Genomic DNA, 21920 nt, shown 5'->3' with positions numbered 1-21920 from the left:
CCCAGCAGTCTGACTTTGTTTCCCAGAGACATGTCGCACATTTTTTTACTTGAAAAATACTGCACCAAACACCTTAATTAATATAAAATTACGCAACTAAAACATCCTCTGCATTGTTTTGTAAGGTAATTACAGATTTATTGAGTTCTAATATTCATTCTGGGGATTTGGAGGAAGTGAAAAGGGCTAGATAGGCTACAGTGTCTCAAGTGGGACAAACATTAACCAAACAGGGAATCAGTCAAGAAACACACCCAAGACTGAAATCAACATTTTCTGATTAGCAAAAGAAAAACACTTGCCAATCGGCTTGTTCAGTGGCTCTTTAATAAAAACCATTGGGAGGGAGGAAAAAAATATCTGAGCCTGGCCATCTGACCCTAACTGGATGTCTGCTCTAATTGGTTGAGCCCACTCGTCAGGAAGCCCAAATCCATTATACACAAGGCACACTTTTCCATTTAAATCCGGGATTGTGTAATGCATTGCAACAAGCTCAGATTGCATTACCAAGCAGGAAGTCAAACATCTACAGGTGACCCTATTCTGGAGGTAAACAAACTAAGGGCAGGTCCACGCAAGTCAGGACCTGTCAGGAATCTTCAAATTGCTTGGGGAAAGTATTCACTTGGAAGGAGAAAGCATACACAAGCTTAAGTCAAAAGCAATCATGAAGGCAAAATATAATTTCGGCTTGTTATGCATTTGATTATGACATTTGGGGAGGATTCCAAACTGTGTTTGCCTATTCAGAAAAAGTAGGTGATTGTGTTACAATTCAATTTAAATTATATATTGACTATTTTGGATTGCCCTCACTCTGATAATCAGCACCCAGAACCAAATGTCTCTAAGGAGAGATTACTTTGAGGATATATCCTCGGAGGATATTGACCAACCATATACCTCTATATACCGTAAATATAAGACAGCATGTGACTGGACCAAGCTACGTTTAGCTACGTAGGCTACTCATATTCCACTGGCATGTAAATTCCGAATCAAACTCAAAGAATTTTACATACTAATGGATAGTGGTTTGTGTCTACTGATTTGGGGTTGACAAATGATGCACAAGGCATATTGTGCATGCATTGGTGAAATATCGCCATCTAGTGACTAAACTTAAACATGTAATGCCCTGTACATATTATATAGAAACACCACAGCGTTCAATTAAGGAATTACGATTTTATTACAGTTAAAAAGGAAACATGAAAAATAAAATAAAAACATAGAACATTAAAAAAAACAGACACCTACCTTACGATCTAGGTCATGGTTGTTACTTAAAGTAAGAAACAATTACAGTATGATAACAATTGAGTATACATACACCCTGGTACATAATATTAGTAACAATCATTTCAGTAAGTAAAAATGTACATAGTTCACTTATTGGTACCTACATTTAAATCTGGTATTCCTTATGAATTTATGACAAAACAAACGGCTAATGCAAACATCATCCCCAGCACCAATCACATTTTATAAATAAAAGTTTCAGAAAAAAAAAAATCTTAAGAAAATCTGTAAGAAAAACCTAGTACAGAATTCTTCCCCCCTGAGAATGTGTTCCATACAAAACACACTTATAAAAGCCCACACAGTTATAGTATTTGGATTTGTGCCCATGTCTCATACTTTTCGTTCACTCAAGCTCCGCAGAATGGTTGTGACAGAGTATGCTAATATATCATCAACTCCTTAATGCAAAATTTTGTGAAAGCAAAAACCGGTTGTTCAAGGAGGAGCCCAAGCAAGAGCCAAAGCTCTATTCAAATGAAATGTTGCTTAAATTCCTCACTTACTGACTGCATCTGGAGTTTGTAGACCTGTGTGGGAGATGTGTGTATATATTGGTCTGGTCTTGCTCTGGTTAGGTCAGTGTGTGTATATATTAGTCTGGTCTTGCTCTGGTTAGGTCAGTGTGTGTATTTATTGGTCTGGTCCTGCTCTGGTTAGGTCAGTGTGTGTATTTATTGGTCTGGTCCTGCTCTGGTTAGGTCAGTGTGTGTATTTATTGGTCTGGTCTTGCTCTGGTTAGGTCAGTGTGTGTATATATTGGTCTGGTCCTGCTCTGGTTAGGTCAGTGTGTGTATTTATTGGTCTGGTCTTGCTCTGGTTAGGTCAGTGTGTGTATATATTGGTCTGGTCCTGCTCTGGTTAGGTCAGTGTGTGTATTTATTGGTCTGGTCTTGCTCTGGTTAGGTCAGTGTGTGTATTTATTGGTCTGGTCTTGCTCTGGTTAGGTCAGTGTATATGCAAGAACACAATAAACCAAGGTCCTGAAAGCCAGGCAGGTTCTAATTGTTTCAGACAGGCTTGGTGGTGGTGTTGTAGACCAGGGTGTCTCGTTCTTCGAAAGCCACATGGGGGACGTTGGTGGCCACGGGCTGGTGCTGAGAACGGTCCTTCCTGTGCTTCAGGAAGCAGTAACCCAGGGCAGCCAGCACCGCCATGATGGCTACCGATAACACTATAGCTATAGCGATGGAGCCTGGAGGAACAGAAGCATTTAAACAAAATGAAGGTTTAGACCAGCGTTTAATCCGTTTAGTCGTCAAACCAGTGTTTCTCACAGGAGTTTTGTTCCATACCTGCAATAACACACCTGAATCAACTTTTCAAGCCAATAATTGAATGAGATGTATTGGTGCATACAGGCGAGAAGAATCATGTGAGAACCACTGGTTTCGGCAACTAAACAGAGACCAGGGGAAGATTCTGGGCTTTCCTCTGGGCTTTCCTCTGGAAAAGTGAAGTTGCCCAAATGTCCCCACTGTATATGGAATATAATCTGGCTATGTACACTAGAGAATGCTGGGAAAGCATAACATAGCAGACCAACTGACAAACTTTCAGCATGTTTTTCCACAACAAGGGATGACAGTGGAAGAGATAGACAGTGCTCAACTTGGACTGAAATAGGTTCCAGTACTGTTTATGTTTGGTGTAGAAGCTCCACAATACCTTTGAGCCAATATTCTATAAAAGAGCTCAATCAGTAGAACATTTGAGGTGCTGGTACTCAGCTCCAGTGACCTCCCACCCAAGTCAAGCACTGTGTATAGACAGGCTCCACCTCCCGGAGGAGGGAGGTATAGACAGGCTCCACCTCCCGGAGGAGGGAGGTACAGACAGGCTCCACCTCCCGGAGGAGGGAGGTATAGACAGGCTCCACCTCCCGGAGGAGGGAGGTATAGACAGGCTCCACCTCCCGGAGGAGGGAGGTATAGACAGGCTCCACCTCCCGGAGGAGGGAGGTATAGACAGGCTCCACCTCCCGGAGGAGGGAGGTATAGACAGGCTCCACCTCCCGGAGGAGGGAGGTATAGACAGGCTCCACCTCCCGGAGGAGGGAGGTATAGACAGGCTCCACCTCCCGGAGGAGGGAGGTATAGACAGGCTCCACCTCCCGGAGGAGGGAGGTACAGACAGGCTCCACCTCCCGGAGGAGGGAGGTATAGACAGGCTCCACCTCCCGGAGGAGGGAGGTATAGACAGGCTCCACCTCCCGGAGGAGGGAGGTATAGACAGGCTCCACCTCCCGGAGGAGGGAGGTATAGACAGGCTCCACCTCCCGGAGGAGGGAGGTATAGACAGGCTCCACCTCCCGGAGGAGGGAGGTACAGACAGGCTCCACCTCCCGGAGGAGGGAGGTATAGACAGGCTCCACCTCCCGGAGGAGGGAGGTATAGACAGGCTCCACCTCCCGGAGGAGGGAGGTATAGACAGGCTCCACCTCCCGGAGGAGGGAGGTATAGACAGGCTCCACCTCCCGGAGGAGGGAGGTACAGACAGGCTCCACCTCCCGGAGGAGGGAGGTATAGACAGGCTCCACCTCCCGGAGGAGGGAGGTATAGACAGGCTCCACCTCCCGGAGGAGGGAGGTATAGACAGGCTCCACCTCCCGGAGGAGGGAGGTACAGACAGGCTCCACCTCCCGGAGGAGGGAGGTATAGACAGGCTCCACCTCCCGGAGGAGGGGGTATAGACAGGCTCCACCTCCCGGAGGAGGGAGGTACAGACAGGCTCCACCTCCCGGAGGAGGGAGGTATAGACAGGCTCCACCTCCCGGAGGAGGGAGGTATAGACAGGCTCCACCTCCCGGAGGAGGGAGGTATAGACAGGCTCCACCTCCCGGAGGAGGGAGGTATAGACAGGCTCCACCTCCCGGAGGAGGGAGGTATAGACAGGCTCCACCTCCCGGAGGAGGGAGGTATAGACAGGCTCCACCTCCCGGAGGAGGGAGGTACAGACAGGCTCCACCTCCCGGAGGAGGGAGGTATAGACAGGCTCCACCTCCCGGAGGAGGGAGGTATAGACAGGCTCCACCTCCCGGAGGAGGGAGGTACAGACAGGCTCCACCTCCCGGAGGAGGGAGGTACAGACAGGCTCCACCTCCCGGAGGAGGGAGGTACAGACAGGCTCCACCTCCCGGAGGAGGGAGGTACAGACAGGCTCCACCTCCCGGAGGAGGGAGGTACAGACAGGCTCCACCTCCCGGAGGAGGGAGGTATAGACAGGCTCCACTCCCGGAGGAGGGAGGTATAGACAGGCTCCACTCCCGGAGGAGGGAGGTATAGACAGGCTCAACTCCCGGAGGAGGGAGGTATAGACAAGTTTAACTCCCGGAGGAGGTGTCGACAGGTTCTTACCGGACTCACTTTCCTCTTCCTCGTAGCGTTCAAACATTCCCCTTGCAAACACATCATGTTCTATAGAGAAAAAGACACCCAGCCATTAAGAATAAATGCTTCGTGACCTCAAACCCTTTGAAAACTTTTGCTTGACCACACAGAGACTTAAAGGAGACAGACCTGCAATAAATACAGCAGATCAAAATAGCACTACGTGAACAATACAGTTGCAGGTAGAACTACCATAAATAGAACTGACATGATTCCTTCCTCTACATGTCGATGAAGCGGATCAGTTGAAAATAATATTTTAACATCTGAACATTCCATAACATTTTGCTGAACGCAGCCCTAAACTGTAGCTCAGTTGTTCAAAGAGTGTCTCAAAGTAGGAGTACTGATTTTTATTTTATCTTTATTTAACTAGACAAGTCAGTTAAGAACAAATTATTTTCAATGATGGCCTAGGAACAGTGGGTTAACTGCCTTGTTCAGGGGCAGAACGACAGATTTGTACCTTGTCAGCTCGGGGATTCGATCTTGCAACCTTTCGGTTACTAGACGAACACTAACTCCTAGGCTACCTGCCGCCCAGGATCTAGGATCAGGTCCTGCTAATCTTAAATCATTATGATCTAAAAGGCTAAACTGATCCTAGTCCAGCACTCTTACTCGGAGACTGAATACAGGCCTAGAGTTCTGTACCAGTCACGCCCTTGCAGGTCTCTTTGCAGCTCTCCTCCACGTCAAAGTTGTTGTCGTTGCCGTCACAGCCACCGTATGTGAAGCGATTGCACTTCCTGTTGAGCGGGTCATAGTACCAGTGGGAGTGGCTGGCGCGGCATGGCCCCGTCCTGGGGGGCTCGGTGCAGCGGGCTGAGAGAGAGCAACAGACAGAGATGTGATAAAGGTATTGTCCACTACAGGACAGTGTGGACTGGATACTTGTGTTGTGACTGTAGTAAGGGAACTAGGATTGGGCAAGACATCTAGGGCTGGGACTATAGTAAGCACACTAGCGTTGTCACTGGTAAATAGGCTCGAGGTATAGGTACTAGGGCTGTAGTAGGATAAATGGTATTGCTTTGGTAAGGGTTTATAAGGGGCTATAGTAAGCTTGGGTGTGAAAATCAAAATCAACTCACCCCTGCTTTTGTCCACATGAATGTTCAGCAGACGAGTGAAGGTCTGGTTCACTGCCAAAACAAGCGTCATGTTATGTTGCTGTACAGACACAGCATGGGAACATTTAGGAGTTTGTTGTATCCATGAAGCGTACCTCAATCTTTTAAGAGTCATTCTTTAAAAACTAAGATGTTTTTGATCATGTGTGAGGTAAAGTGACTTGAGACTAGCAGACTTCCTTGTTTTCATTGCAGTTAAGTAAATGTCACGTGCACAAGTACAGAGAAATGGCTTTCTTGCAAACTCTAAACCCAACAACACTGCAGTAATCAATATTAATGTAGCACTAAAAATAACACAAGGTAGAACAAAAACACACAACAAGTAAGTAAGAAGCTAGAGTATACTGGGTAAGTCAGCTCCAATACCATATTTACAATGTGCAGGGATACTGGAGTGATAGAGGTAGATATGTATAGAGGTACTGTAAGGTGACTATATACAGGGTCAGCTCCAATACCATATTTACAATGTGCAGGGATACTGGAGTGTTATAGGTAGATGTGTATAGATATTGGCATAAGGTGACTATAAACAGGGTCAGCTCAATACCATGATTTACAATGTGTGTGTGTGTACTAGAGTCAGTATAAATGTGGTGCATGTTGTGATAGATCAGTGTGCGTGTGTGTGTAGAGTCAGTATAAATGTGTGTGCATGTTGTGTGTCAGCTCCAATAGAGATCAGTTTACAATGTGTAGAGGATAAATGTGTGTTATGTTGTAGATGTGTATAGATATTGGCATCAGGATACGATAAACAGAGTATCAGCAGTCAGTATAAATTGTGTGTGTGTGTGTAGAGTCAGTATAAATGTGTGTGCATGTTGTGTGTGAGAGAGATCAGTGTGCGTGTGTGTGTAGAGTCAGTATAAATGTGTGTGCATGTTGTGTGTGAGAGAGAGATCAGTTTGCGTGTGTGTGTAGAGTCCTGTGAGTTTGCATAGGGACAATGCAAGAAAATTAAAATACAAAAAAGGTAAACTCAGATAGTCCGTGTAGCCATCTAAGTAAAAACTGCTGTGTGTATGTTTGTGTGTGTGGACTCACGTTTGTCGCAGGAAGCCTCGTCAGAGCCGTCGCTGCACTGAGTCACTGTGTCGCACTCCAGGTCTTCATCCAGACAGCAGCCGTTGTCACAAGTAAACTGACCGGAGTTACAGGGGGTCAACCTCCACTAAATAAATACTTGTGCATGTTGGTGGATAGAGATGTACGCGTGCAAGTAAAGTCAGTTATTCAAATTTAATATGTGAATGTGTTTATATTGTGTTTATAGTGTTTATGCGCCCCTAAATGTGCATGCTAGCATGACTCACCGTCAGGCACGACAATACTTCTTCCTGACACAGCTGTAGGATGAAAACGAGAGACAATAGATTCAACTTGCAAGACAGAATATGAAAAGACAGCTGGCAGACATGCAGACAGACAGACAGACCGCTGCAGACAGACCGCTGCAGACAGACAGACAGACAGACCGCTGCAGACAGACAGACAGACAGACAGACCGCTGCAGACAGACAGACAGACAGACCGCTGCAGACAGACAGACAGACAGACCGCTGCAGACAGACAGACAGACAGACCGCTGCAGACAGACAGACAGACAGACAGACAGACCGCTGCAGACAGACAGACAGACAGACCGCTGCAGACAGACAGACAGACCGCTGCAGACAGACAGACAGACCGCTGCAGACAGACAGACCGCTGCAGACAGACAGACAGACAGACCGCTGCAGACCGCGACAGACAGACAGACAGACCGCTGCAGACAGACAGACAGACAGACAGACAGACCGCTGCAGACAGACAGACAGACAGACCGCTGCAGACAGACAGACAGACCGTGCAACAAACCGCTGCAGACAGACAGACAGACAGTTTGCTGCAGACAGACAGACAGACAGACCGTTTGCAGACAGACCGCTGGACAAGACCCTGCAGACAGACAGACAGACCGCTGCAGACAGACCGCTGCAGACAGACAGACCGCTGCAGTCACAGTGCTCAGACAGACTCAGACAGGACAGACCGCTGCAGACAGACCGCTGCAGACAGACCGCTGCAGACAGACCGCTGCAGACAGACAGACAGACCGCTGCAGACAGACCGACAGACCGCTGCAGACAGACACTACAGACCGCTGCAGACAGACAGACAGACCGCTGCAGACAGACAGACAGACGCTGCAGACAGACAGACAGACCGCTGCAGACACCGCTGACAGACAGACCGCTGCAGACAGACAGACCGCTGCAGACAGACCGCTGCAGACAGACCGCTGCAGACAGACCGCTGCAGACAGACCGCTGCAGACAGACCGCTGCAGACAGACCGCTGACAGACAGATGCAGACAGACCGCTGCAGACAGACAGACAGTTCAGACAGACCTTTTGCAGACATATGCAGACAGACAGAAGACCGCTGTGCAGACAGATTGCAGACAGACCGCTGCAGACAGACAGACAGACCGCTGCAGACAGACCGCTGCAGACAGACAGACAGACCGCTGCAGACAGACAGACAGACCGCTGCAGACAGACCGCTGCAGACAGACAGACCGCTGCAGACAGACAGACAGACCGCTGCAGACAGACCGCTGCAGACAGACAGACAGACAGACCGCTGCAGGCAGACAGACAGACAGACCGCTGCAGACAGACCGCTGCAGACAGACCGCTGCAGACAGACCGCTGCAGACAGACCGCTGCAGACAGAGCAGACAGACAGACAGACAGACAGACAGACCGCTGCAGACAGACAGACAGACCGCTGCAGACAGACAGACAGACAGACAGACCGCTGCAGACAGACAGACAGACCGCTGCAGACAGACCGCTGCAGACAGACAGACAGACCGCTGCAGACAGACAGACAGACCGCTGCAGACAGACAGACAGACAGACCGCTGCAGACAGACAGACAGACCGCTGCAGACAGACAGACAGACAGACCGCTGCAGACAGACCGCTGCAGACAGACAGACAGACCGCTGCAGACAGACCGCTGCAGACAGACAGACAGACCGCTGCAGGCAGACAGACAGACAGACCGCTGCAGACAGACAGACAGACAGACCGCTGCAGACAGACAGACAGACAGACCGCTGCAGACAGACAGACAGACAGACCCCTGCAGACAGACAGACAGACAGACAGACCGCTGCAGACAGACCGCAGACAGACAGACAGACCGCTGCAGACAGACAGACAGACCGCTGCAGACAGACCGCTGCAGACAGACAGACAGACAGACCGCTGCAGACAGACAGACAGACAGACAGACAGACCGCTGCAGACAGACAGACCGCTGCAGACAGACAGACAGACCGCTGCAGACAGACAGACAGACCGCTGCAGACAGACAGACAGACCGCTGCAGACAGACAGACAGACCGCTGCAGACAGACAGACAGACCGCTGCAGACAGACAGACCGCTGCAGACAGACAGACCGCTGCAGACAGACAGACCGCTGCAGACAGACAGACAGACCGCTGCAGACAGACAGACAGACCGCTGCAGACAGACAGACAGACCGCTGCAGACAGACAGACAGACCGCTGCAGACAGACAGACAGACCGCTGCAGACAGACAGACAGACCGCTGCAGACAGACAGACAGACCGCTGCAGACAGACAGACAGACCGCTGCAGACAGACAGACCGCTGCAGACAGACAGACCGCTGCAGACAGACAGACCGCTGCAGACAGACAGACCGCTGCAGACAGACAGACAGACAGACAGACCGCTGCAGACAGACAGACCGCTGCAGACAGACAGACAGACAGACAGACCGCTGCAGACAGACAGACAGCTGCAGACAGACAGACAGCTGCAGACAGGCAGACAGACAGCTGCAGACAGGCAGACAGACAGCTGCAGACAGGCAGACAGCTGCAGACAGGCAGACAGCTGCAGACAGGCAGACAGCTGCAGACAGGCAGACAGCTGCAGACAGGCAGACAGACAGACCGCTGCAGACAGGCAGACAGACCGCTACAGACAGACAGACCGCTGCAGACAGACAGACAGACCGCTGCAGACAGACAGACAGACCGCTGCAGACAGACAGACCGCTGCAGACAGACAGACAGACCGCTGCAGACAGACAGACAGACAGACAGACAGACCGCTGCAGACAGACAGACAGACCGCTGCAGACAGACAGACAGACAGACAGACAGACCGCTGCAGACAGACAGACCGCTGCAGACAGACAGACCGCTGCAGACAGACAGACAGACAGACCGCTGCAGACAGACAGACCGCTGCAGACAGACAGACAGACAGACCGCTGCAGACAGACAGACAGACAGACCGCTGCAGACAGGCAGACCGCTGCAGACAGGCAGACCGCTGCAGACAGGCAGACAGACAGACCGCTGCAGACAGGCAGACAGACCGCTGCAGACAGGCAGACAGACAGACCGCTGCAGACAAGCAGACAGACAGACCGCTGCAGACAGACAGGCAGACAGACCGCTGCAGACAGACAGGCAGACAGACCGCTGCAGACAGACAGGCAGACAGACCGCTGCAGACAGACAGGCAGACAGACCGCTGCAGACAGACAGGCAGACAGACCGCTGCAGACAGGCAGACAGACCGCTGCAGACAGGCAGACAGACCGCTGAAGACAGGCAGACAGACCGCTGAAGACAGGCAGACAGACCGCTGAAGACAGGCAGACAGACCGCTGAAGACAGGCAGACAGACCGCTGCAGACAGGCAGACAGACCGCTGAAGACAGGCAGACAGACCGCTGCAGACAGGCAGACAGACCGCTGCAGACAGGCAGACAGACCGCTGCAGACAGGCAGACCGCTGCAGACAGGCAGACAGACCGCTGCAGACAAGACAGACAGACCGCTGCAGACAGGCAGACCGCTGCAGACAAGACAGACAGACCGCTGCAGACAGACAGACAGACCGCTGCAGACAGACCGCTGCAGACAGACCGCTGCAGACAGACCGCTGCAGACAGACCGCTGCAGACAGACCGCTGCAGACAGACCGCTGCAGACAGACCGCTGCAGACAGACCGCTGCAGACAGACCGCTGCAGACAGACCGCTGCAGACAGACCGCTGCAGACAGACCGCTGCAGACAGACAGACAGACCGCTGCAGACAGACCGCTACAGACAGACCGCTACAGACAGACCGCTACAGACAGACCGCTACAGACAGACAGACCGCTACAGACAGACAGACCGCTGCAGACAGACAGACCGCTGCAGACAGACAGACCGCTGCAGACAGACAGACCGCTGCAGACAGACAGACCGCTGCAGACAGACCGCTGCAGACAGACCGCTGCAGACAGACCGCTGCAGACAGACCGCTGCAGACAGACCGCTGCAGACAGACCGCTGCAGACAGACCGCTGCAGACAGACCGCTGCAGACAGACAGACAGACAGACAGACAGACAGACAGACAGACAGACAGACAGACAGACAGACAGACAGACAGACAGACCGCTGCAGACAGACAGACAGACAGACCGCTGCAGACAGACAGACCGCTGCAGACAGACAGACAGACAGACAGACAGACCGCTGCAGACAGACAGACAGACAGACCGCTGCAGACAGACAGACAGACAGACAGACAGACAGACCGCTGCAGACAGACAGACAGACAGACAGACAGACAGACAGACAGACAGCTGCAGACAGACAGACAGACCGCTGCAGACAGACAGACAGACAGACAGACAGACCGCTGCAGACAGACAGACAGACAGACCGCTGCAGACAGACAGACAGACAGACCGCTGCAGACAGACAGACAGACAGACCGCTGCAGACAGACAGACAGACAGCTGCAGACAGACCGCTGCAGACAGACAGACAGACAGACAGACAGACAGACAGACAGACAGACAGACCGCTGCAGACAGACAGACAGACAGACCGCTGCAGACAGACAGACAGACAGACCGCTGCAGACAGACAGACAGACAGCTGCAGACAGACAGACAGACAGCTGCAGACAGACAGACAGACAGCTGCAGACAGCTGCAGACAGACAGACAGCTGCAGACAGACAGACAGACAGCTGCAGACAGACAGACAGACAGACAGCTGCAGACAGACAGACAGACAGACAGACAGCTGCAGACAGACAGACAGACAGACCGCTGCAGACAGACAGACCGCTGCAGACAGACAGACAGACAGACCGCTGCAGACAGACAGACAGACAGACCGCTGCAGACAGACAGACAGACAGACCGCTGCAGACAGACAGGCAGACAGACCGCTGCAGACAGGCAGACAGACCGCTGCAGACAGGCAGACAGACCGCTGCAGACAGGCAGACAGACCGCTGCAGACCGCTGCAGACAGACCGCTGCAGACAGACCGCTGCAGACAGACCGCTGCAGACAGACCGCTGCAGACAGACCGCTGCAGACAGACCGCTGCAGACAGACAGACAGACCGCTGCAGACAGACCGCTGCAGACAGACCGCTGCAGACAGACCGCTGCAGACAGACCGCTGCAGACAGACAGACAGACCGCTGCAGACAGACCGCTGCAGACAGACCGCTGCAGACAGACCGCTGCAGACAGACCGCTGCAGACAGACCGCTGCAGACAGACCGCTGCAGACAGACAGACAGACCGCTGCAGACAGACCGCTGCAGACAGACCGCTGCAGACAGACCGCTGCAGACAGACCGCTGCAGACAGACCGCTGCAGACAGACCGCTGCAGACAGACCGCTGCAGACAGACCGCTGCAGACAGACCGCTGCAGACAGACAGACAGACAGACCGCTGCAGACAGGCAGACAGACAGACCGCTGCAGACAGGCAGACAGACAGCTGCAGACAGGCAGACAGACCGCTGCAGACAGGCAGACAGACCGCTGCAGACAGGCAGACAGACCGCTGCAGACAGGCAGACAGACCGCTGCAGACAGGCAGACAGACCGCTGCAGACAGGCAGACAGACCGCTGCAGACAGGCAGACAGACCGCTGCAGACAGGCAGACAGACCGCTGCAGACAGACAGACAGACCGCTGCAGACAGACAGACAGACCGCTGCAGACAGACAGACAGACCGCTGCAGACAGACAGACAGACCGCTGCAGACAGACAGACAGACCGCTGCAGACAGACAGACAGACCGCTGCAGACAGACCGCTGCAGACAGACCGCTGCAGACAGACAGACAGACCGACAGACAGACAGACAGACCGCTGCAGACAGACCGCTCCATCTCATTGTACCTGACACGCCGTGGCAGGCGTCAGAGCACTCCTGCAGGGAGAGGTAGTTGTTGCGGTTCCCCTTGCAGCCCCCGAAGATGAACTCCTCGCACTTCTCTGACGCACCATTGTAGTGCCACCTAGGGAAGGCTCCTCGACAGTGACCCACCTTTTTGGGAACCAGACAGTGACCTGGGCAAGCAGACAGACAAGTCAGAGATGATTATGGAGGGTTAATATTGGTTTGATTAAATATATATATATATTTTTACAACTTTTTTTTACAACTTTACATTATTTATGAGATATATAGGTAAATGATCTATGCTTTACATAGCATGGCTGTAATGTGAATGTACTGCACCTGCCATTTATATATGCTATTCGTGATAATGGATCCCTCTGTTTTACGATAATGCAAAACTGTCTAAGCCCTCGGTCAGTCGACAACAGCCAAGGTAAGAAGGAATTCATGCCAATGTGTATTTTGAGTGTACTATCCCTTTACCTGGGGCGGCAGGGTAGCCTAGTGGTTAGAGTGTTCGACTAGTAACCAGAAGTTTGCAAGTTCAAACCCCCGAGCTGACAAGGTACAAATCTGTCGTTCTGCCCCTGAACAGGCAGTTAACCCACTGTTCCTCGACAGTCATTGAAAATAAGAATTTGTTCTTAACCGTCTTGCCTAGTTAAATAAAAAGGTAAAATTAAAATGACACTTGAAATGACCCCATGTCAACAAAGTTGTTTTTATCCAAAGTCCAGCAATCTGAGCAGCTAAACAGTTTAACATTATACTGTAGCTCTACAGTACAGTGTTGGTGCTTCCTTTAAACCCACAACCATAAAATGCTTATTGCAGCCGACAGGACACCAATGCCACCATTAGAGGAGGTCTGTGACCGTACCCTTACATTTACCCATACACACCGTTTCTGCTCATGGTGGAATGTCAACAAGGGTGTGTTCAGGAGAGTCATCGTTCGAGAACGTTGAGATAGAAATGTATAGAACATACAGTGGGGGTTCCAAAATGTTTTAGATCCTTGATAACAGATAGAGGGGCAAAGATCATAGGTCCCAACACATGCTAACCTCTCACCATTACCAATAACAGGGAAGGTTAGCATGTCTTGGGGGTATCATCCCTGTAACTCACTCATTATTCGCGATTCATTCAGGATTATCCATAATCATGGTAGCAGCGAACATTAATGTAGACATCTTTATTGACAATAAAAGTGTCTCTAAAATTAAACAATACATTATTTCCCCATTTCTATTGGGCACAAAATAATCTGAAACACAACCAAAACAAACAGCAAATGCATCCAACAAGTTTGTAGTCACAATCATTGCGTGCTTGGAATATGGGACCAAATACTAAAGACTTGACTACTCTATTTATAAGAATCTTTTTCGGTTACTGGCCCAACGCTCTAACCACTAGGCTACCTGCCCAGGCCTGGGCAATTCCAGTCCTTGGGGGCCTGATTGGTGTCACACTTTTGCCCCAGCTAACACACCCGACTCCAATAATCAACTAATCATGATCTTCAGTTAAAAATACAATTAGTTTAAAGCAGGTGTTTTCACTAGGGATGGGGGAAAAGTGTAACACCAATCAGGCCCCCGAGGACTGGGATTGCCCAGGCCTGCGACTAGCACGTGACAGAAGCCAGGCGTAATAGCTTTACGAATTCCAAATCAGGCCCTCGTGGCCTAGCCCCTATTCCTAGGCACTCTGGGGAAATACAAAGGAATCAGATAGGTTTAAAAAGATAGTCATTGCTTTACCCTTCATTTTGATAGGCTTGGTGGAATTGTCATATACATCTCATACCCATTTAAAACATTTCAGATTTCTAGGGGTACTAAGGAAGGGAACTGTTCCGATTACCAAAGGCATGCAACAAAACCACTTGTTCCACTTGTTACCATATTGGACCGGTCACTCAGCATAGCTATGATGGAGTGATATGAACGCATGAATCTATACTATCAAACATTATAATAGCAACCAACCAAGTGTTGGCCCAACCCATCACATGGACATAGGTTGCATTCAGTCGGCATCATACGGAAGAAAAAAAGGACTGAAAGAGGGGGGACTACCTGGACTTGTCCAATAAGAAGCCTTAAATCTTCATAAGACTTTGCAAAACATTTCTGTGTGTGCCCTTACTGACTCAACCCAGATGACAATGTGTGGAAGAACAGTTTGTCAACAATTGAAAGAGGCTATGGACCCTCATCAAGTCAGTGCATCAGCAGTGAGAGATAAAGAGGAGCTTCCTACCCAGTAAGCCTGCGGACAGTTACTGTTTACCTCAGATAAACCGCTAAGTGATAGCACATATACACATGACTTTTAGCTGAAAAACAGATAAGGTGATAGGGGCCATTGATCGGAGGACAAAGCGATACACTTGGGATATTGCAGTGTGTGTATATATATAGTGGGTTACTATATTCAATAGAATTCCTTATATTTATGACCGAGAACTTAGGACTTCAAGGTTCCATTGACTGTCTCGTTCCGTTCAATGTTCTCCAACTATAATCGTACTCTAAATACCACAATTCACGTCAAGTTCAAAAGAACAAAACCTAAATTGCTGACACTAATCAAACCAATGAGGGTTCAGAACGTGAAAGATAATTCTCTCAGAATCATCTTTTTGCAGATAGAAACGTAGTCCCAAGCTCTGGAGAAAGTCTCCACTACAGGGAACTGTTATCCAAAAGGGCCGGTTGTAGTTGTAGTAGTTGCATTTATTTATGAACTAACGGCATTTTGTATCTTTGCACTGGTCTACTATCTATTGGCATTTATTTCACTGTCTGGAACTGTCCCTGGTCTACTGTCTGTTGGCACTGGTCTACTGTCTGTTGGCACTGGTTTGTCTGGCACTTCCTGCTGTGGCATCTATCTATTGCACTGGTCTACTATCTATTGGCACTGGTCTACTATCTATTGGCACTGGTCTACTATCTGTTGGCACTGGTCTACTATCTATTGGCACTGGTCTACTGTCTGTTGGTACTGGTCTACTATCTATTGGCACTGGTCTACTGTCTGTTGGCACTGGTCTACGTTTTGGGGGCTTCCCGCTTTTCCTTTGCTGTACTCAGTAAAGTTTACAGATTTTTTTCTTTCCTTCTACCGAGACACAAAAATGGACGATCTGTAAACAATTTCATGTTCCAAAACTCGCAGGAATCTCTCTCCCGGTCTGTGACATAACCTTTTCATTGGTATTAGCAACACAACATTCTGTGGAACTTTCAAGGAGGGCTGGGCCAATAAACTTTTCCACTCCTATCGGTAGTGAAGTAGAGGGTTGTATAAGGGCACCCAATGTCAACCTTTGTCTGTCTCGGTCTGTGTGAGCCTGTCTGTGTGAATGCCTGTCTGTGGTCTCACCTGGGAAACTGGCTGATATGACTCAACTGTGAATCACGCCAGACCTGTTCTCATCCTAGCTTGGCAGGGGAGTGGTCACATGGTTATCTCCTTGTGTTGGGTGTCAAGTACACGCTTTTAAAGCTACAAGCTTAACTTAAAAATGGTCAATGGTCGAAAATAAACCATTTTATTCACAAACCATTGAGCGCACCTAATGATGTTGATTGCAATTGAAGTACTGTATCGAAGTTGTTTGGCCCACGCGTCAATAAAATTAACATTTTTCTTTAAACTAAAACCCAAGCCCATGTTAACCAGTAACAAAATAAGGCCCTGCCTTCATGTAAACTTTTGCTTACACATGATCCACATTAAAATGGTGTGTGTGGCACCAATCTTAACTTAGCTAACTGGAAACCAAAGACCAGGTTTGTCTAGGAGTAGTTCAAAGGATGACATTAATTTATACTGAACAACAATATTAACACAACAACAATTTGACTGAGTTACAGTTCATAAGAAAACCAGTCAAATCAAATAAAAAGAACTATGCCCTAATCTATGGATTTCACATGACTGGGCAGGGATGCAGCCATGGGTGGGCCTAGGCCCAGCCAATCAGAATTATTTTAACCCCCCCAAAAAGGCTTTATTGCAGACAGAAATATTCCAGTTTCGTCAGCTCTCCAGGTGGCTGATTTCAGACAATCCCGTAGGTGAAGGAGACAGATGTGGAGGTCCTGGGCTGGTGTGGTTACACGTGGTCTGCGTCTGTGAGACCAGTTGGACGTACTGCCAAATTCTCTAAAACATCGTTGGAGGCGGCTTATGGTTGAGCAATTAAAATTTAATTATCTGGCAACAACTCTGGTGGACATTCCAGCAGTCAGCATGCCAATTGCATGCTCCCTCAAAACTAGAGACATCTGTGGCATTGTGTAGTGACAAAACTGCACATTTTAGAGTGGCCTTTTGACCCCAGTACAAGGTGAACCTGTGTAATGATCATGATGTTTAATCAGCTTCTTGATATGCCACACCTGTCAGGTGGATGAAATATCTTGGCAAAGGAGAAATGCTCACTAACAGGAATATAAAGACATTTGTTCAATTATTTTTAGATAAATAAGCTTTCTGTGTATGGAAAATTTCTGGGATAATTTTTTTCAGCTTATGAAACACTTTGCATGTTGAGTTTATATTTTTGTTCAGTATAGATATCATTGGTGCGTCAATCCACAAGGCTAGTGTGCTGGAATAGTGTTTCGCTACCTTTTGTACAGACTGGCAAGCTATATGATAATTCTTGTGTAATATATACAATTTAGCAGACTCTGTTATCCAAAGCTACTTACTGTCATGCGTGCATAGATTTTTAAAGCTGGTCCCAGGAATCAAACCCACTATCCTGGGGTTGCAAGCACCATGCTACATACCAACTGAGCTATCGTGTGTCAGTGACAGGCAAGCTATGGTCCATCCTCTAGCTAAAACTAGCTAAAACCATTACATTTTGGGGTCTATAGCTAGGATTCCATCTAATTGGCGAAAGATTTATGTGAATATTCTCAAAAAAAACACACAAAAAAGGCATTTTCCCTAGAGACAAGTTTCCATCAAATTGACTTGTGGCATATAAAAAGGCTGTGCATGATGACAGTGCACATAAAAATGACTTGAAGTTAAATTCCCATGTTCCTACTAAAAAAAATATAAGTTAAATGGGTTTCCATCACATTTTCAACTCTACTGCTGGTTCTCATACAAAAAGAAAATTGTGTTATATAGCGAGTGTTCCCACTCAGGTATTAGCAGGTGCGCTCCAGCCAACAGATTACAGCTACAGTGTAGGCTATACCCACATGAGATTATGGACAAAAGAGAGATTATTTAAAAATGTGTCAAATGGCAGCCAAGCATCGATCATCATGTCACCAGAATAAGACCCTTGATATTTATTGGAAAGGAGCATCAAGCTCATCACCTTGCACTTTCACCCCCCTGTGAAGTTCATCATAAATTAGGTTACAGAGGAAATAAGTTATTTATTTTTATTTAACTAGGCCACTCAGTTAAGAACAAACTATTATTTACAATGAGGGTCTACCCCAGCCAAACCCGGACTGCAGTGACACCTATTGCACTGTGTTGCAGTGTCTTAGACCACTCGGGAGCCTAATAAACTGCATGCTTTCCCGAGTCGTAGTGACCAGACCACACAACATATCGTGTGACTCCAAGTTCACTTCCATATGATGGTTATTATATCAATATTTGCACATAAAAGCGTTTCCACTGACATTTCTCACATAATACATTTTACCGACATGCCTCGTCTAATGTGCTTTGTTTTGTCGACATTTGGAAAGTTTACCGATAAATTGTCTGTTTCCATCACTCCTGGTTTTTTTTTTTTTTTATTTTTTTTATTTTTATAAATCGGACGTAAAAAGGTTGGCAGGAAACCTAGTTATTGACAGCTTTGAAACACATACTCAGTGTTTAATCAAATCAAATGTATTTATATAGCCCTTCGTACATAATATAATAATAATAATAATATATGCCATTTAGCAGACGCTTTTATCCAAAGCGACTTACAGTCATGTGTGCATACATTCTACGTATCAGCTGATATCTCAAAGTGCTGTACAGAAACCCAGCCTAAAACCCCAAACAGCAAACAATGCAGGTGTAAAAGCAATAACATGGACATTTCACATGGCCCCAATTCAGTACTCACCCTCAGACTGTTCTGGAGTGAGGACGAGGACAGAGACCTTATCCATGGCTGATTGGTTGCTGGAGTCGGTGACCTTTAGCTGGAAGACGTACATCCCAGGTTTCAGGTTGCTCAGCATCACCTGATCCTTCAGGTCCGTTTTCTGGAAGAAAAAGGATTAGAGAAGAATACAACTGTGCCCGTACCTGACTTTTACATTTCTATCTATCCATCCATCTATCATGAAAACAAGCATTTAAACTGGACCAATGCTTGATCAGTGTTTTTATTCAGATTATTAAACTCACAAAGACATTTGATGGCAGATGTAAAAATACAGAATATATATGCACCAGGCAGCAAGACCACAGCATTAAAACATGAAGCACTGTTCTGAATAACAACAATAGATTATACATTGGCTAATGAAGAAAATGAGAGTATGATGATGAAGAGTATGTGTTGAGCGTGTAATGTATAGTACTCATTTTTTTATCCAGCGATACTATGTTCCCAAGACTATTTCCCCTCTGAGACAATAACGAGTAGCATTGTTATTATTATGAGGATGACGGTTGATGTCCTCACCGTAATTTCCACCGTGCTGTCCCCCTTCACAAGGCTCCACTTGTAGCTAGTTATCACTTTGTCATCCCAGCTCTCAATGCCATTCAATGTCACAGTGTCGTTGGGTTGGACCACGATGTCCCGGCCCGCTTTGGCAGTGGGGAACTTATCCTCATCACCTGAGAGCAGCCATACCAATCAGCAAAATAATTACCATCAAAACAATAATAATAATAATAATAATAATAATAATATTAAATTTGCACTGAGATTCTTAATTTTTTCCTTTCCCAGCACCAAACGCACACAAAAGAAATCACAGTAGGACACAAGCAGGAGATGGGGTGGATAACATTTAGGTTGTGGGGGTTAGTATTAGTAATTATCAGTAAGAATGGGCTTTGATGGGCTGGTTTCTAGACTTAGCCTATAGTACTGGAAGAAAAATCTCTTTAAAAATGGGAAATCTGCAATAGATAAATAGATTTTTGGACATATAAATTAACAATATGAATTGACTCTTTAAGAACAACTTAAAATCGCTCATGCTTAGGTCAACTGTTGTACCCCATCAGAACCCAAAATATAAGCATGTTTTACTCCAATGTTTGTATACAAAGTAAATGCAAACCAACCCTGTATAGCCTCAAAACATGATACAAACTATAATGTTGATATCATGGCTGGTCAGTCCTTGCATCCATAGCTGTCAATGAATTTGAGAGTGGCTCCATTTCTCCAGCTTGTTAGTGGAACAGAGGTGGGGACTATACTTTATTGTTTCAATTCCTGATTGACGATTTAAATCTCCATTAAATATGCTTGGTCCAAGACTATGCTTATTCATGTGTGTCTGGGAAACTGGTTCGTAGGCCTACAAGACTATAAAGCAATGACTACCTGGAACTGGAGTGAGTCGAGTCTTGATCTTACCACGGGTGCTTTCGGGTCCTCCCAGGTAATCTTCATAGACGGAGTCCAAAATGTAATTTGTGAATCCCACTTTGTTCACAAACCTGCAGACATACTCTCTCTTGTACAGGCAATTAAACAGAAAACATGTTTTAACCGAGCCTTTCTCTGCACCATTCTCAATCAGAGCCAAGTTGCAATTGGGGTCTTGGCAACAATAGTCAACACAGTCTTCAGCTTGGGTTACAGTTGGGGACGAGATGAAACTGGCTCCTACTTTGACAGAGTCTTCAGTGTCTAGCACAAAGTTTACATTGCCCACATTGAAATTCCCGGCGCAGCCTTCTCCATTTGTAACCTGTGCGTTGTCTTGGCAGACTATTGACAAGAGTAACAGCGCGGATCCTAATATTGACCCAATACACGGAACCGTCATTATTGCCGTTACTTGAAAGACGTAGCCTACCGAACAATAGCCTACGACACAACGAAGGTAAATGCACTCAAGTGTTGTTTTATGTTTCTTCTCGGTTTCCGTGTGAATTACTCCTATAAACACTATTTGGACAAAGGTTCAACGCCCATTCCGTCTCCAAAATGTCTTATTTAATTTCAAACAAACCGATATTCCATATACACACACAGAACATGCGACATGAAATTAGGTCAATAGTCGAAAAACAACACGGGTTATAGCAATACGTATATATTTTGCTGAAAAACAAACAAGATAGGCTATAATCTTATTTCTGTGTTCTTTGTTTAAAATCCAAGTAAAGAGAGTACCTCACGCGATTAAATCACTCAGCAATGTTGGGTGTTTTCATTCGCAAGAAAGGCCAACAATTTAACTTAAACAAAATTCTCAGGTGTGTCCATAGAGATAGATAGAGGACTCATCTATATCTGTGCTATTATATCGTCGGTGAACGCATGAGCAGCGCCATTGAGGTTTTTACAACCCATAGGAATCCCCACCCAGTTGACTAGGTTACTTTGAAATGGCGTAAGCATGGTGGAATCCCTCAGTGGTAATGTCCATGATGAATACTCTATCTATCTCTATGGGTGTGTCATACCTGTGAAATCCAGGAAGTGAAATGTTGTACTGACGTTGTGGGCGGTAGAGTTTCGGTGGACTGTTGCTTCTGTCACATTTTTATTTATTTATTTTATTTTACCTTTATTTTCCTAGGCAAGTCAGTTAAGAACAACTTCTTATTTTCAATGACGGACATCAGGCTGGGTGCCCTTTGTAT

At 47.5% G+C, this 21920-nt stretch overlaps 1 protein-coding gene across 1 annotated transcript; it reads right to left on the bottom strand.

Annotated features, from left to right (window-relative positions):
- Positions 1-1176: 1176 nt before the first annotated feature.
- Positions 1177-21566, bottom strand: spint1b (serine peptidase inhibitor, Kunitz type 1 b). The gene is made up of 10 exons (XM_046291122.1): positions 20650-21566; positions 19771-19928; positions 19204-19345; positions 13076-13246; positions 7143-7179; positions 6878-6999; positions 5789-5839; positions 5349-5519; positions 4662-4721; positions 1177-2500 (listed from the first exon to the last, which is right to left on the bottom strand). Exons 1-10 carry the CDS (start codon positions 21095-21097, stop codon positions 2316-2318), a joined length of 1545 nt encoding a protein of 514 aa, XP_046147078.1. The 5' UTR covers positions 21098-21566; the 3' UTR covers positions 1177-2315.
- Positions 21567-21920: the final 354 nt, after the last annotated feature.

The sequence above is a fragment of the Oncorhynchus gorbuscha genome, linkage group LG12, assembly GCF_021184085.1.
Source record: "Oncorhynchus gorbuscha isolate QuinsamMale2020 ecotype Even-year linkage group LG12, OgorEven_v1.0, whole genome shotgun sequence".
Lineage (NCBI taxonomy): Eukaryota > Metazoa > Chordata > Actinopteri > Salmoniformes > Salmonidae > Oncorhynchus > Oncorhynchus gorbuscha.
This window is presented reverse-complemented; position numbering and strand designations above follow the sequence as displayed.

What these genes read in the sequence shown, in the direction of transcription:
- spint1b (XM_046291122.1), bottom strand. Translation starts at nt 21,097, where the DNA reads ATGACGGTTCCGTGTATTGGGTCAATATTAGGATCCGCGCTGTTACTC. An exon ending in TCGACTCACTCCAGTTCCAG is followed by an intron (nt 19,929 to 20,649) that starts GTAGTCATTGCT and finishes GGCTGCTCTCAG; the next exon opens with GTGATGAGGATAAGTTCCCC. An exon ending in ACAGCACGGTGGAAATTACG is followed by an intron (nt 19,346 to 19,770) that starts GTGAGGACATCA and finishes TTTTTCTTCCAG; the next exon opens with AAAACGGACCTGAAGGATCA.